At 54.9% G+C, this 17,175-nt stretch overlaps 1 protein-coding gene across 1 annotated transcript in view; it reads left to right on the top strand.

Annotated features, from left to right (window-relative positions):
* The window catches only part of nf1a (neurofibromin 1a), a 252,393-nt gene extending 250,241 nt beyond the window's left edge, over window positions 1-2,152 (top strand). Inside the window, exons 39-40 of the mRNA XM_056441181.1 lie at window positions 183-480; window positions 2,093-2,152. Of these exons, the coding sequence (XP_056297156.1) occupies window positions 183-480; window positions 2,093-2,152 (358 nt within the window). The remainder of the gene's footprint in view (window positions 1-182; window positions 481-2,092) is intronic.
* Window positions 2,153-17,175: the final 15,023 nt, after the last annotated feature.

Below are 17,175 nucleotides of genomic sequence, written 5' to 3'. Positions count from 1 at the left end.
TGCTAAAGTACTTTGTGTTGTACTTTGTGTTCATGACCCAGAACGTTAAAGTTCCCCTTGAAGCTGTCCAATGCACTTTCCTCCCGGGTTCTGATTGGCTGCTGACAGCTCTGGCTGTCGGCCGCTATCCTCCGCTCCTATTGGCTGACAGCGGTTCACGTCGGGTGGACATTCCCAATCAGTCCGGAGCCCCGAGCCGCGAGGCTCCTTCGTGTGGTCCATATATCGATCATGCGGCTGCTGCTCTGGTGCGTGTGCGCGGCGGCTCTGCGCGCGGCCCGGGAGGAGGGCGGCCCGCGGCCCGGGAGGAGGGCGGCCCGCGGCCCGGGAGGGGGACGCTCGGCCCCGGGGGAGCGGAGCGGGGAGCCGGGGGGCAGCTCCGCGGCGGGAGGGAGCCTCCGAGCGGGTGAGAACCACCGGACCACCGGGGAGCTCTACCGGGGCCCAGCGGACCCTCAGCGCGTGATGCGTTCACGTGCTGTGGGAACTTCTGCTGCACGTTGTTTCTATTCATTCATATCAATAGAGGATTACACCGGGTCGGTCTGGGATGGACTCAGAGAGACCACAAGAGACCACAAGAGACTCAGAGAGACCACAAGAGACTCAGAGAGACCACAAGAGAATCAGAGAGACCACAAGAGACTCAGAGAGACCACAAGAGACTCAGAAAGACTACAAGAGACTCAGAGAGACTACAAGAGACTCAGAGAGACCACAAGAGACTCAGAGAGACCACAGGAGACCACAAGAGACTCAGAGAGACTCAGAGAGACCACAGGAGACTCAGAGAGACTACAAGAGACTCAGAGAGACTCAGAGAGACCACAGGAGACTCAGAGAGACTACAAGAGACTCAGAGAGACTACAAGAGACTCAGAGAGACTACAAGAGACTCAGAGAGACTACAAGAGACTCAGAGAGACTCAGAGAGACCACAAGAGACTCAGAGAGACCACAGGAGACCACAGGAGACCACAAGAGACTCAGAGAGACTTGTTGCTTTGTAGTTGGAGGGTTAATAGATTCTGTAGAAACACTTTAATGTAAATCTGTTTCAGTCCGTTAAGACCACCTGAAGAACACGTCGCCTTCCAGCTGTTGTGTGTGTGTGTGTGTGTGTGTGTGTGTGTGTGTGTGTGTGTGTGTGTGTGTGTGTGTGTGTGTGTGTGTGTGTGTGTGTGTGTGTATTGAACCATAAAAGCACCCGACCAATCGGCATCTGTCAGGTATGTCAGACTGCAGACACCTCAGGAATGTGTGACATTCTGTTTGTGTGTGTGTGAGGTTTGTATTTGTGTGTGAAAAGAGGGAAAAGTCCTTAACACACAAACTGAACTTGTTTGAGTGTCCTGGTGAGGACCGATGCCGCTGTGGGGACTCAGGTCCTGACCTTGTGACCTCCTGACCTTGTGACCTCCTGTGATTTAGGATCTTGTGTCTCTGAACAGTTCTGTCAAGTTGAGTCTCAACTGAATCTGACCTGATGACTACGGCTCTCTCTCTCTCTATCTCTCTCTCTCTCCCCTCTCTCTCTCTCGCTCTCTCTGGGAACAGGGGGCTCAGTGTTCCAGCAGGAGGGAGAGAGGAGTGTTTGATGATGTTTGATGTTTGGAGACTCAGAACTACAGTGTCTATGAATGCATCCCACGTCTTCAGGGCCTCTTCCCACAGAAATGTCCTTTTGATTCACTTTGAAGATTTTCTTCAAACAAAACAAATATTTAAAAAATGCACAATATAAAAAAATATAAATAATAAGAAAATATAAAATTAATACAAAATGTATGTTAATATTAAATTAAATTAGCTAACAAGAAAATAGTGCAAAGATGTCGACAAACAAACAACCGTGTAACAGTGTTATAGGGATATTAATATGTAATCACAATAATAACAGTAATAATCAATACAATTAATTGATCAGCTTTTCTTAAATGTGAGGGGGGTGGGGGGCAGTGTTGATCTGCTAATTGACTCTTTTCCCAGAATGCCGATGGGCTGAGGCTCGTGTGAGTGGATGTGAGGAGCGATGTTACCTGACGATGAGTCATTGATAACCCCTCCCTGCCTGCAGCCCTCCGGCCTGTAGGGGGCGCTGTTGTGTCGGCTGGACGCTGTCGCCCAGAACCGGGCGCTGCACCACACGTGAGTCCCGAGCCGGACCCCTCGAAAGGTCAAAGGTCGTAATGAACCGGTTAGAGGCCAAACTTAATGTGTGTGTTCTAAAACATCACAACATGTAAATTATAATGTATATATATATATATACATTATAATATACATGTATTATAAATAATATATCTATAATATATATACATACATTATAATATACATGTATTATAAATAATATATCTATAATATATATACATACATTATAATATACATGTATTATAAATAATATATATATATTATATATATATAATAAGTGTATATTATAATGTATGTAAATTTATAATATGTATCTAATATATATATAATAATGTATAATATAATTTATGTATATATATGTATATTATAATATACATATATTATATTATAAAATCCAATACATATATATATATATGTATATTATAATAAATAAAACTAATAAGACCAGTAGACCAGTAGACTAGGAGACCAGGAGACCAGTAGACCAGGAGACAAGTAGACCAGTAGAGACAAGTAGACCAGGAGAGACAAGTAGACCAGTAGAGACAAGTAGACCAGGAGACCAGTAGACCAGGAGACCAGAGACAAGTAGACCAGTAGAGACAAGTAGACCAGGAGACAAGTAGACCAGGAGACCAGTAGACCAGGAGACCAGGAGACCAGGAGACCAGTAGACTAGTAGACCAGTAGACCAGGAGACCAGTAGACCAGTAGACCAGTAGACCAGGAGACCAGTAGACTAGTAGACTAGGAGACCAGGAGACCAGGAGACCAGGAGACTAGTAGACCAGGAGACAAGTAGACCAGGAGACCAGTAGACCAGGAGACCAGGAGACCAGTAGACTAGTAGACCAGTAGACCAGGAGACCAGTAGACCAGTAGACCAGGAGACCAGGAGACCAGGAGACGAGACCAGGAGACCAGGAGACGAGACCAGGAGACCAGGAGACGAGGAGACCAGGAGACCAGGAGACCAGGAGACCAGGAGACCAGTAGACTAGTAGACCAGGAGACAAGTAGACCAGGAGACCAGGAGACCAGTAGACCAGGAGACCAGTAGACTAGGAGACCAGGAGACAAGTAGACCAGGAGACCAGGAGACCAGGAGACCAGGAGACCAGTAGACTAGTAGACCAGTAGACCAGGAGACCAGGAGACCAGTAGACTAGTAGACCAGTAGACCAGGAGACCAGTAGACTAGTAGACCAGTAGACCAGTAGACCAGTAGACCAGGAGACCAGGAGACCAGTAGACTAGGAGACCAGGAGACAAGTAGACCAGGAGACCAGGAGACCAGTAGACTAGGAGACCAGGAGACCAGGAGACCAGTAGACTAGTAGACCAGGAGACAAGTAGACCAGGAGACCAGGAGACCAGGAGACCAGGAGACTAGTAGACCAGGAGACCAGGAGACCAGGAGACCAGTAGACTAGTAGACCAGGAGACCAGTAGACTAGTAGACCAGGAGACCAGGAGACCAGTAGACTAGGAGACCAGGAGACCAGTAGACTAGTAGACCAGGAGACCAGTAGACTAGTAGACCAGTAGACCAGTAGACTAGGAGACCAGTAGACCAGTAGACTAGGAGACCAGGAGACAAGTAGACCAGGAGACCAGTAGACTAGTAGACCAGGAGACCAGTAGACTAGTAGACCAGGAGACCAGTAGACCAGGAGACCAGTAGACTAGGAGACCAGTAGACCAGTAGACCAGTAGACTAGGAGACCAGTAGACTAGGAGACCAGGAGACAAGTAGACTAGTAGACCAGTAGACCAGTAGACTAGGAGACCAGGAGACCAGGAGACCAGTAGACTAGTAGACCAGGAGACCAGGAGACCAGTAGACTAGTAGACCAGTAGACCAGGAGACCAGTAGACTAGGAGACCAGTAGACCAGTAGACCAGTAGACTAGGAGACCAGGAGACAAGTAGACAAGTAGACCAGTAGACTAGTAGACCAGGAGACCAGTAGACCAGGAGACCAGTAGACTAGGAGACCAGTAGACCAGTAGACCAGTAGACTAGGAGACCAGTAGACTAGGAGACCAGGAGACAAGTAGACTAGTAGACCAGTAAACCAGTAGACCAGTAGACTAGGAGACCAGTAGACTAGTAGACCAGTAGACCAGTAGACTAGTAGACCAGTAGACTAGTAGACCAGGAGACCAGTAAACTAGGAGACCAGTAGACTAGTAGACCAGTAGACCAGTAGACTAGTAGACCAGTAGAATAGTAGACCAGGAGACCAGTAGACCAGGAGACCAGTAGACCAGGAGACCAGGAGACCAGGAGACCAGGAGACTAGTAGACCAGTAGACCAGGAGACCAGTAGACCAGTAGACTAGGAGACTAGGAGACCAGGAGACCAGGAGACTAGGAGACTAGGAGACCAGTAGACTAGGAGACCAGTAGACTAGGAGACCAGTAGACTAGTAGACCAGTAGACCAGGAGACCAGTAGACCAGTAGATTAGGAGACCAGGAGACCAGTAGACTAGGAGACCAGTAGACCAGTAGACCAGGAGACCAGTAGACTAGGAGACCAGTAGACCAGTAGACTAGGAGACCAGGAGACTAGGAGACCAGTAGACCAGTAGACCAGTAGACCAGTAGACTAGGAGACCAGTAGACCAGTAGACTAGGAGACCAGGAGACCAGGAGACCAGTAGACTAGGAGACCAGTAGACCAGTAGACTAGTAGACCAGTAGACTAGGAGACCAGTAGACTAGGAGACCAGTAGACCAGTAGACTAGGAGACCAGTAGACCAGGAGACCAGGAGACCAGTAGACCAATAGACCAGTAGACTAGGAGACCAGGAGACCAGGAGACTAGGAGACTAGGAGACCAGGAGACCAGTAGACTAGGAGACCAGTAGACCAGTAGACTAGGAGACCAGTAGACCAGTAGACTAGGAGACCAGGAGACCAGTAGACTAGGAGACCAGTAGACCAGTAGACCAGTAGACCAGTAGACCAGTAGACTAGGAGACCAGTAGACCAGTAGACTAGGAGACCAGTAGACCAGTAGACTAGGAGACCAGTAGACCAGGAGACCAGTAGACTAGGAGACCAGTAGACCAGGAGACCAGTAGACCAGGAGACCAGGAGACCAGGAGACCAGTAGACCAATAGACCAGTAGACTAGGAGACCAGGAGACCAGGAGACTAGGAGACCAGTAGACCAGTAGACCAGGAGACCAGTAGACCAGTAGACTCGTAGACCAGTAGACTAGGAGACCAGGAGACCAGGAGACCAGGAGACTAGGAGACTAGGAGACTAGGAGACCAGGAGACTAGGAGACTAGGAGACCAGTAGACCAGGAGACCAGTAGACTCGTAGACCAGGAGACCAGTAGACCAGTAGACTCGTAGACCAGTAGACCAGTAGACTAGTAGACCAGTAGACCAGTAGACTAGTAGACCAGTAGACCAGTAGACCAGTAGACTAGGAGACCAGTAGACTAGGAGACCAGTAGACCAGTAGACTAGGAGACCAGTAGACCAGGAGACCAGTAGACTCGTAGACCAGGAGACCAGTAGACCAGTAGACTCGTAGACCAGTAGACTAGGAGACCAGGAGACCAGTAGACCAGTAGACTAGGAGACCAGTAGACCAGTAGACTAGGAGACCAGGAGACCAGTAGACTAGGAGACCAGTAGACCAGTAGACTAGGAGACCAGTAGACCAGTAGACTAGTAGACCAGTAGACTAGGAGACCAGTAGACTAGGAGACCAGTAGACTAGGAGACCAGTAGACTCGTAGACCAGGAGACCAGTAGACCAGTAGACTCGTAGACCAGTAGACTAGGAGACCAGGAGACCAGTAGACTAGGAGACCAGTAGACCAGTAGACTCGTAGACCAGGAGACCAGTAGACCAGTAGACTCGTAGACCAGTAGACTAGGAGACCAGGAGACCAGTAGACTCGTAGACCAGTAGACCAGTAGACTAGGAGACCAGGAGACCAGGAGACCAGTAGACTAGTCGACCAGGAGACCAGTAGACCAGTAGACCAGTAGACCAGTAGACCAGGAGACCAGTAGACTAGTAGACCAGTCGACCAGTCGACCAGGAGACCAGTAGACCAGTAGACTAGTAGACTAGGAGACCAGTAGACTAGGAGACCAGGAGACCAGTAGACCAGTAGACTAGGAGACCAGTAGACCAGTAGACCAGTAGACCAGGAGACCAGTAGACTAGTAGACCAGTAGACTAGTAGACCAGTAGACTAGTAGACCAGTCGACCAGTAGACCAGTAGACTAGGAGACCAGGAGACCAGTAGACCAGTAGACCAGGAGACCAGTAGACCAGTAGACTAGTAGACCAGTAGACTAGTAGACCAGGAGACCAGGAGACCAGTAGACTAGTAGACCAGTAGACCAGTAGACCAGGAGACCAGGAGACCAGTAGACCAGTAGACTAGTAGACTAGTAGACCAGTAGACCAGTAGACCAGTAGACTAGTAGACCAGTAGACTAGTAGACCAGGAGACCAGGAGACTAGTAGACCAGTAGACCAGTAGACTAGTAGACCAGGAGACCAGTAGACTAGTAGACCAGTAGACTAGTAGACTAGTAGACCAGTAGACCAGTAGACCAGGAGACCAGGAGACCAGTAGACTCGTAGACCAGTAGACGAGACCAGGAGACCAGTAGACCAGTAGACCAGTAGACCAGGAGACCAGGAGACCAGTAAACCAGGAGACCAGTAGACCAGTAGACCAGTAGACCAGTAGACCAGTAGACCAGGAGACCAGTAGACCAGTAGACTAGTAGACCAGTAGACTAGTAGACCAGGAGACCAGTAGACCAGTAGACCAGTAGACTAGTAGACCAGTAGACCAGTAGACTAGTAGACCAGTAGACCAGTAGACCAGTAGACCAGTAGACTAGTAGACTAGGAGACCAGTAGACTAGTAGACCAGGATACCAGTAGACTAGTAGACCAGTAGACTAGTAGACCAGGAGACTAGTAGACCAGTAGACCAGTAGACTAGGAGACCAGGAGACCAGTAGACTAGTAGACCAGTAGACCATTAGACTAGTAGACCAGTAGACCAGTAGACTAGTTGACTAGTAGACTAGTAGACCAGGAGCTGAGTCACTCCCGATGTCTTCATGTCCAGACTGCTCCTCGGCTCACGGTCCTGCATGTGGACTCCAGGGTCCACATGCAGGACCGGATCATGAGCGGCTCGAGCTGCTTCAGGGCTTTAGTGGTTCTGAAGGGGGATGTGGACTTTATGGGATCCACATGTGGACCTGAAGACCAGAGATCCTGTTTCTGCTTACCTGCTCTGAGGAGGACATGGACTTCATCACACATGATGTTACTAACACTCCTCTCCTCCTCTCCTTGTCTCCTTGTCTCCTCTCTCCTCTCTCCTCTTCTCCTTGTCTCCTTCTCTCCTTGTCTCCTCTCTCCTCTTCTCCTTGTCTCCTTCTCTCCTTGCCTCCTCTCCTCTCCTTGTCTCCTTGCCTCCTCTCCTCCTGTAGCCACGTGTCTTCCTCGTCGCCGTGCCGACAGTCAGGCGGCTGTGTGTGTCGTCGAGGTTTCCATGGTGACCACTGAGTTTTCCTCGCTGACCGGCATCCGGCTCCTCAAGTCCCCCGTCAGACCGGAACCAGGAGCTGCAGAACCGAATCCACCTGAGACCCTCAAGGAGGAGGAGGAGGAGGAGGAGGAGGAGGGAGCCAGACCTGCAGGGTTCAAAACAGGAACTCCAAAGGAGGAAGAGGAACCCTCACACTCCTCTAAATCCCCCTCCTCTCGAGACCTGAACCTGGAGACCAGGTCCAGAACGGAGGACCGGTTGACACTAGACTCCAAACCTGGTCTAGACCCTGATCCGGGACCGAGGGGACAGGAAGGTCTGGAAGGAGAGAAGAAGAAGGAGGCGAGGACGCAGACGCTGAGGTAACACAACGAGTACTTGTCCTGTCTTCAGGACCTCCTCAAAGTACTTATACATCAAGTACACAATACTACTACTACTGCTGCTACTGCTACTGCTACTACTACTGCTGCTGCTACTGCTGCTGCTACTGCTGCTGCTACTGCTGCTGCTGCTGCTGCTGCTGCTGCTACTGCTGCTAGTGCTGCTGCTGCTGCTGCTGCTGGCAACAGCTGCTGCTGCTGCTGCTGAAATGCCTGCGACCACGACGTGGGGGAAAGGCTGCTGCTGGCGGCCGCCTGCCGAACGGCTGCTGCCCTCGCAGGCCCGCTGACTGCTCGCTACTGCCTCGCTCCCCGCTGCCACTCCAGCCACCTTGGGTGGGACTCCGCTTCATCTTTCCACCCTCCGCAAACCCCCTGAAAACCCCCCCCAATCCCAATCTCAACGCCCCTCATTGTTCGCTGAAAAAAAAAATTTTAAAAAAGGGAAAATTTTAAAAAAAATAAAAAGGTTTTTTTATTTTTTTTTTCTTTTTTTTTGGGAAAAAAAGAATGTTTAATAAACTAATTTAATACCCCATCTTAAAAATTTTTATTTTTTAAAATTTTTTAAACAAAACAAAATTTTTTAAAAAGCCAAAAAAAAAAAAATAAAAGAAAATAAAAAAAAAAAAAGTAGAAAAAATTAAAGAACAAGAGAAAGGGCAAAAAGGAAAAACAAACAAGAACAGGATAGGGAAAATAGACCAAAAAGAAAACAAAAAAGACATTTTTTAAAGTGAGGGGGGCAGTGGACGCAGATTTTTTTTTCCCAGAAGCCGGGGGCGGGGTGTGGAAGGAGGGAGACCGGAGATAGTAACCCCCGGCAGTCCCCGGGGGCCTTTTGGCCGGAGGCCCCAGAACCGGCCGACCAAGGAAAGGAGCCGGACCTAAAAGGGTAAAGGCGAAGAACCAGAAAACTTAAGGGGCAAACCAAAATTAAAAAAAAAAACAAAAAATAAAAACAAAAATAACCAAAAAACATGGAAAAAAATACTAAAAAACCAAACAAAAAAAAAAAAAAGGAAATTTTTTAAATAAAAAATAAAAAAGAAAAATTAGAAAATTTAAAAACCAAAATAATAGAAAATAATAAGAAGTAAAAGAAGGAGAAAACAAAAAAAAGAGACCAAACCAAAAAAGTAAAGGAGACCGGGAGACCGGGAGACCAGAGACGGGAGACCAGGGACAGAGACCAGGGCCCGGGAGACCAGGGCCCAGAGCCCAGAGACCAGAGACCAGGAGACCAGGAGACCGGGAGACGGGAGACCGGGAGACCGGGAGACAGAGACCAGGAGACCAGAGACCGGGAAAGGAACCAGAGCCCAGAGCCCAGTAGACCAGGAGACCAGGGACAGAGACCGGGAGCCCAGCAGAACCAGGAGACCAGGAGACCAGGACGGGAGACCAGGAGCCCAAGAGACCAGGAGACCAGGAGAACCGGGAGACCAGGACAGTAGACCAGGAGCCCAGAGACCAGGAGACCGGGGGCCAGGAGCCCGGGAGACCAGAGACCGGGAAAAGAGACCGGGAGCCCAGGAGCCCAGGAGACAGTGGACTAGGACCGGGGAGACCAGAGACCAGGCCCGGGAGACCAGGAGACCGGGAGCCCAGTAGACCAGGAGACCGGGAGACCGGGAGCCCGGGAGACCGGGCCCGGGAGACCAGAGACGGGCCCAGGGACCAGAGACCAAAGCCCAGGAGACCGGGAGACAGAGACAGAGCCCAGTAGCCCGGGAGACCAGGAGACCGGGAGACCGGGAAACCAGTAGACAGGAGACCAGGGACCAGGGACCGGGAGCCCAGGAGCCCAGAAAAATGGGAGACCAGAAGAGCCCAGAGACGGGAGACCGGGAAACCCGGGAGACCAGGACTGGAGACCGGGAAAACGAGACCGGGAAAAGAGACCGGGAGACCGGGAGACCAGGCCCGGGAAACCAGGAAAACCAGAAACCGGGAGACCGGGAGACAAAAACCAGAACCGGGAGCCCAGAGACGGGAGACCGGGAGAAAGGAGACCAGGAGACAGAGACCAGGAGACCAGGCAGAACCAGGAGACCGGGAGCCCAGAGCCCAGAGCCCAGAGACCAGAAAACCGGGAGACCAGAGACCAGGACTGGGAGCCCAGAGACCAGGAGACCAGAGACCAGAGACAGGAGACCAGAGACTAGGGAGACCAGTAGACGGGAGACCAGGGGAGACTAGAGACCGGGGAAAGACCAGGCCCAGGGACCAGTAGAAAGGAGACCAGGAGACCAGTAGACGGGAGACCAGAGACCGGGAAACCAGGAGCCCAGTAGACTAGAACCAGTAGACCAGTAGACTAGGAGACCAGGAGACCAGGAGACCGGGAGACCGGGAGACCAGAAAACCAGTAGCCCAGGAGACCGGGGAGACCGGGAGCCCAGGAGACCGGGAGACCGGGAGACCGGGAAAACGGGAGACCAGAGACCAGGACAGAGACCAGGACTAGAGACCAGAGACCGGGAGACCGGAGACCAGTAGACAGGAGACCGGGAAAACCAGGAGACCGGGAGCCCGGGAGACCAAGACCAGGAGACCAGGAGCCCCAGGACCAGGAGCCCAGGAGCCCAGGAGCCCAGGAGCCCAGAGACCAAGACCAGAGACCAGAGACCAAGACCAGAGACCAGTAGACTAAGACCGGGAGACCAGAGCCCAGGAGACCAGGAGACCGGGAGACCAGAAAACCAGAGACCAGGGAAAAGAACCAGGAGAACCAGTAGACCAGGAAAACCAGGGACCGGGAAAAAACCGGGAGACCAGTAGACCAGGAGACCAGTAGCCCGGGAGCCCGGGAGACCAGAGACCAGGAGACCAGGAGACCAGGAGACCCGGGAGACCGGGAAACCATGACCAGAGACCAGAACCGGGACCAGGAGACCAGAGATGGAGACCGGGAGACCGGGAGACCAGGACCAGACCAGAGACCGGAGACCAGAGAACCAGGAGACCAGGAGGACAGGAGCCCGGGAAAAGGAGGAGCCCGGAGACCAGGAGACCGGGAGACTAGGAGACCAGGGGGAAAAGAACCAGGAGACCAGGACCGTAGACCAGGAGACCGGGAAAGAACCAGAGACTAGCCCAGAGACCAGAGACCGGGAGACCGGGAGACCAGGAACGGGAGACCAAGACCAGAGACCAGGAGACCAGAAAACCGGGAGACCAGGAAAACCGGGAGACCAGGGACCAGAGCCCAGAGACCAGGACCAAGACCGGGAGACCAGAGACCAGAGCCCGAGACCGGGAGACCGGGAGCCCGGGAGACCAGAGACCAGCAGACCGAGACCGGGAGACCAGGCAGAACCGGAGACCGGGAGACCAGAGACGGGGAGACCAGGAACCGGGAACCGGGAGACCGGGAAAACCAGCAAAACGGGAGAACCAGAAAAACCCAGGAGACCAGGACCAGGAGACCAGTGCCCAAAACCAGGACCAGAGACCAGAGACCAGGACCGGAGACCGGGAGCCCGGAGACCAGAAAACTGGGAGACCAGGAAAAACCGGGGAAAAGACCAAAAGGGAGACCAGGACCAGAGACGGAGACCGGGAGACCAGTAAAAACCGGGGCCAGAGACCGGGCGGGAACCGGGAGACCGGGAGACCAGAGACTAAGACCAGGAGACCAGGACCAGGAGACCAGGAGACCAGGAGACCAGGACCAGGAGACCAGTAGAAGGACCAGAGACCGGGCGGGAACCAGGAGACCAGAGCCCGGGGAAGACCAGGGGCCAGCAAAACCAGGAGACCGGGGAAAGACCAGTGACAGAGCCCGGGAGACCAGAGACCAGGAGACCAGGAGACCAGAGACCGGGGAAAGACCGGGAGACCAGGACAGAGACCAGGACCGGGAGACCAGAGCCCAGTAGCCCAGTAGACGAGACCAGTAGACTGGGAGACCGGGGAAGACCAGTAACCAGTAGACGGGAGCCAGAGACCGGGAGACCAGAGCCCGGAGACCAGAGACCCCCCAAAGTAGACCAGAGACTAGTAGACCAGTAGCCCGAGCCCAGGGACCAGAGACCAGTGACTGAGACCAAAAACCAGTGCCCAGTAGACCAGGAGACCAGAGACCAGTAGACCAGAGACTGTGCCCAGTAGACCGGGAGACCGGGAGCCCAGTGACGGAGACCAGTAGACTAGTAGACCAGGAGACCAGGAGACCAGTAGACCAGAGCCCAGTGACAGTGACCAGAGACCAGTGGCCCAGTAGACTAGTGACCAGAGCCCAGTAGACCGGGAGACCAGAGACAGAACCGGGAGCCCAGTGCCCAAGAAGACCAGTAGAGACCAGAGACCAGAGACCAGGACCAGAGACCAGGACCAGGAGACCGGGAAAAAGACCAGTAAAACCGGGAAAAGAACCAGTGGACCAGTAAAGACCGGGAGACCGGGGTAGACCAGTAGACCAGGGGAAAGAACCGGGAGACCAGTAGACCAGAACAGGACCAGTAGACTAGAGACCAGGAGACCAGAGACCAGAGACCAGTAGACTAGTGACCAGAGACCAGAACTAGTAGACCAGTAGACTAGTAGACCAGGAGACCAGTAGACCGGGAGACCAGAGACCGGGGTGACTAGGAGACCAGTGACAGTAGACCAGGAACCAGTAGACTAGAGACCAGTAGACTAGTGACCGGGAGACAGTAGACCAGTAGACCAGTGCCCGGAGACCAGGAGACCAGTAGACTAGTGACCAGTGACCATTGACTAGTAGACCAGTAGACCAGTAGACAGTTGCCCGGAGCCCAGTAGACCAGGAGCTGAGTCACCCCCGTGTCTTCATGTCAGACTGCTCCTGGCCAGGTCCCTGGACCAGGGTCCCATAGGCCCGGATCATGGGCGGCTCAGCTGCCGGGGCAGTGGTTCTGAAGGGGATGTGGACAGGGACCCACAGTGGACCAAAGACCAGAGATCCTGCTTTTACCTGCCAGGAGGACATGGACCATCACACATGATGTTACTAACCTCCCCCCTCCCCCCCTTGTCTCCCTCCCCTCCCCTTTTCCCCTGTCCCTTCTCTCTCTCTCCTCTCTCCTTGTCTCCTTCCCCCTCCTCCCCTCCCTTCTCCTTGCCTCCTCTCCCCTGTAGCCATTTCTTCCTCGCCCGGGGGCCGACAGTCAGGCGGCTGTGTTTTCTCGAGGTTTCCATGGTGACCACTGGGGTTTTCCTCGTGACCGGGATCCGGCCCCCAAGTCCCCGTCAGACCGGAACCAGGAGCGCAGAACCAACCACCTGAGACCCTCAAGGAAGGAGGAGGAGGAGGAGGAGGAGGAGCCCGACCTCAGGGTTCAAAACAGGAACCCAAAAGGGGGAAAAGGGAACCCCCACTCCTCAAACCCCCCTCTGAGACCTGAACCTGGGACCAGGTCCAGAACGGGGACCAGTTGACACAGACTCCCAAAACCCGGTCTAGATGATCCGGGACCAGGGGACAGGAAGGTCTGGAAGGAGAGGAAGAAGGAGGCAGGGGCAGACTGAGGTAACCAATCGCCCCAGGACCCCCTTTAAACCAAAAGTACCAAAAACACTGCTATGCTAAAAAACTGCTGCCCCCCCCCGGCACTTACAACGCCGCTTATTAACATCCCCGCCGCTCCTCTGAAATAAATCTGCTCTCCCTCTGCTCTCGACCTTTTTCTTGATGGGCCAGGGAAAATTGGGACCCCCCAAGAGGGAAACTGCATGAAAGGCAGACCAGGGAGGGAAGGGGGACCAAAAGGGGGGCCGGTGGGGCGTGAGACCAGGGAAAATTTGGGGAATGGAAAGGGGCCAGGTGGGGGCCTGGGACCCGGTAAAAAGGGGTTGGGGGACTAAAGGGACTGCATACGGGGCCAGGTGAAAAGGGGGATAATGAGGGGGGGGGGCTCAAAGGGAAGGGGCGTGGGCCCGGTGGGGATGGGGACTAACCCCCCCGGGGAAAGGGGGGGGACCGGTTTGGGGGTTTTAGGGACTAAGGGGGGGGCTCAGGTGAAGGGGTGAGGACCGGTGAAGGTGAGGGGTTGGGGAGGGGCTGCAGGTGAGAGGGCAGGACCAGGTGAAAAAGGGACTAATGGAGGGAGGGAGAGGGGGGGGACCAAAGGGAATGAGGGACAAGAGGGGAGGGGTGGGGGAACGGAGGGCCCGGGGGAAGAAGAACTAAAAGGGGGGGGCCAGGTGGGGGGCGGAACCAGGTGAAGGGGAATGGGGACAATGGGGGGGGGGGAGGGAAAAGGGGGGTGAGGGACCAGGTGAAGGAATGGGGGGGACTAATGAGGGGGGGGCTGCAGGTGAGAAGGGTGAGGACCAGGTGAAGGGGAGGGGCTAAAGGGGGGGCTGCAGGTGAGGGGGCGGAGGACCAGGTGAAGGGGGGGACTAATGAGGGGGGGGCTGCAGGTGAGAGGTGAGGACCAGGTGAAGGGGAAAAGGGGCTAAGAGGGGGGGCTGCAGGTGAGAGGCGTGAGGACCAGGTGAAGGAAGAGGGACTAATGGGAAGGGGGTGCAGGTGGAGGGGGTGAGGACCAGGTGAAGGGGAAAGAGGGACTAAAGGGAGGGCTGCAGGTGAGAGGCGTGAGGACCAGGTGAAGGGGAGGGACTAATGAGGGAGGGGCTGCAGGTGAGAGGCGTGAGGACCAGGTGAAGGGAAGAGGGACTAAGAGGGAGGGCTGCAGGTGGAGGCGTGAGGACCAGGTGAAGGGAAGGGGACTAATGGGAGGGCTGCAGGTGAGGGGGCTGAGGACCAGGTGAAGGGAAGGGACAAGAGGGAGGGGCTCAGGTGAGAGGGCGTGAGGACCAGGTGAAGGGGAAAGGGACTAATGAGGGAGGGGGTGCAGGTGAGGGGGTGAGGACCAGGTGAAAAGAGGGACTAATGAGGGGGGGGCTGCAGGTGGGGGGCGTGAGGACCAGGTGAAGGGAAGAGGGACTAATGAGGGAGGGCTGCAGGTGAGAGGGCGTGAGGACCAGGTGAAGGGAATGAGGGACTAAGAGGGAGGGCTGCAGGTGAGGAGGCGTGAGGACCAGGTGAAGGAAGAGGGACTAAGAGGGAGGCTGCAGGTGAAGGCGTGAGGACCAGGTGAAGGGGAAAGAGGGGCTAAAGGGGGGGGCTGCAGGTGAGAGGGGGTGAGGACCAGGTGAAGGGGAAAGAGGACTAAGAGGGGCTGCAGGTGGGGGCGTGAGGACCAGGTGAAGGGGAAGAGGGACTAATGAGGGGGGGCTGCAGGTGAGGGCGTGAGGACCAGGTGAAGGAAGAGGGACTAATGAGGGGGGGGCTGCAGGTGGGGGGCGTGAGGACCAGGTGAAAGGGGAAAGAGGGACTAAGAGGGGGGGCTGCAGGTGGAGGGGGTGAGGACCAGGTGAAGGGAAGGGGACAATGAGGGACTGCAGGTGAGAAGGGGGTGAGGACCAGGTGAAGGGGAAAGAGGGACTAATGGGGAGGGGCTGCAGGTGAGAGGGGTGAGGACCAGGTGAAGGGGAAAGAGGGATAAAGGGAGGGGCTGCAGGTGAGAAGGGTGAGGACCAGGTGAAGGAATGAGGGACTAAAGGGGGGGGCTGCAGGTGAGAGGGCGTGAGGACCATGAAGGGAATGAGGGACTAAGGGGAGGGGCTGCAGGTGAGAAAGGGGGTGAGGACCAGGTGAAGGGGAGGGGCTAAGAGGGGGGGGCTGCAGGTGAGGGCGTGAGGACCAGGTGAAGGAATGAGGGGTAAGAGGGAGGGGCTGCAGGTGAGAAAGGGGGTGAGGACCAGGTGAAGGGGAAAGAGGGACTAATGAGGGGGGGGCTGCAGGTGAGAAGGGGGTGAGGACCAGGTGAAGGGGAAAGAGGGGCTAATGAGGGGGGGGCTGCAGGTGAGAAGGGGGTGAGGACCAGGTGAAGGGGAAAGAGGGACTAAGAGGGGGGGGGCTGCAGGTGAGAAGGGGGTGAGGACCAGGTAAGGGGAAAGAGGGACTAAGAGGGAGGGGGTGCAGGTGGAGGGCGTGAGGACCAGGTGAAGGGAAGAGGGACTAAGAGGGAGGGGGTGCAGGTGAGAAGGGGGTGAGGACCAGGTGAAGGGGAAAGAGGGACTAATGAGGGAGGGCTGCAGGTGAGAAAGGGGGTGAGGACCAGGTGAAGGGGAAAGAGGGACTAAGAGGGAGGGGCTGCAGGTGAGAAGGCGTGAGGACCAGGTGAAGGGAATGAGGGGCTAAGAGGGGGGGGCTGCAGGTGAGAAGGCGTGAGGACCAGGTGAAGGAATGAGGGGCTAAGAGGGAGGGGGTGCAGGTGAGAAGGGGGTGAGGACCAGGTGAAGGGAAGAGGGACTAATGAGGGAGGGGGTGCAGGTGAGAAGGGGTGAGGACCAGGTGAAGGGGAAAGAGGGACAAGAGGGGGGCTGCAGGTGAGAGGGGGTGAGGACCAGGTGAAGGGGAAAGAGGGACTAAGAGGAGGGGGTGCAGGTGAGAAGGGCGTGAGGACCAGGTGAAGGAATGAGGGGCTAATGAGGGGGGGCTGCAGGTGAGAGGGGGTGAGGACCAGGTGAAGGGGAAAGAGGGACTAAAGGGAGGGGCTGCAGGTGAGAAGGGGGTGAGGACCAGGTGAAGGGGAAAGAGGGACTAATGAGGGAGGGGCTGCAGGTGAGAGGGCGTGAGGACCAGGTGAAGGGAATGAGGGACTAAAGGGGGGCTGCAGGTGAGAGGGCGTGAGGACCAGGTGAAGGGGAAAGAGGGACTAAGAGGGGGGGGCTGCAGGTGAGAAGGGCGTGAGGACCAGGTGAAGGGGAAAGAGGGACAAGAGGGGGGGGGCTGCAGGTGAGAGGCGTGAGGACCAGGTGAAGGGAAGAGGGACTAATGAGGGGGGGGCTGCAGGTGAGAAGGCGTGAGGACCAGGTGAAGGGAATGAGGGACTAAGAGGGAGGGGGTGCAGGTGAGAAAGGGGGTGAGGACCAGGTGAAGGAATGAGGGACTAAGAGGGAGGGGGTGCAGGTGGAAGGGGGTGAGGACCAGGTGAAGGGGAAAGAGGGGCTAAGAGGGGGGGGCTGCAGGTGAGAAGGCGTGAGGACCAGGTGAAGGGGAAAGAGGGGCTAAGAGGGGGGGGCTGCAGGTGAGAAGGGGGTGAGGACC

The sequence above is a fragment of the Pseudoliparis swirei genome, chromosome 20 (genome assembly GCF_029220125.1).
Source record: "Pseudoliparis swirei isolate HS2019 ecotype Mariana Trench chromosome 20, NWPU_hadal_v1, whole genome shotgun sequence".
Classification (NCBI taxonomy): Eukaryota; Metazoa; Chordata; class Actinopteri; order Perciformes; family Liparidae; genus Pseudoliparis; species Pseudoliparis swirei.
This window is presented reverse-complemented; position numbering and strand designations above follow the sequence as displayed.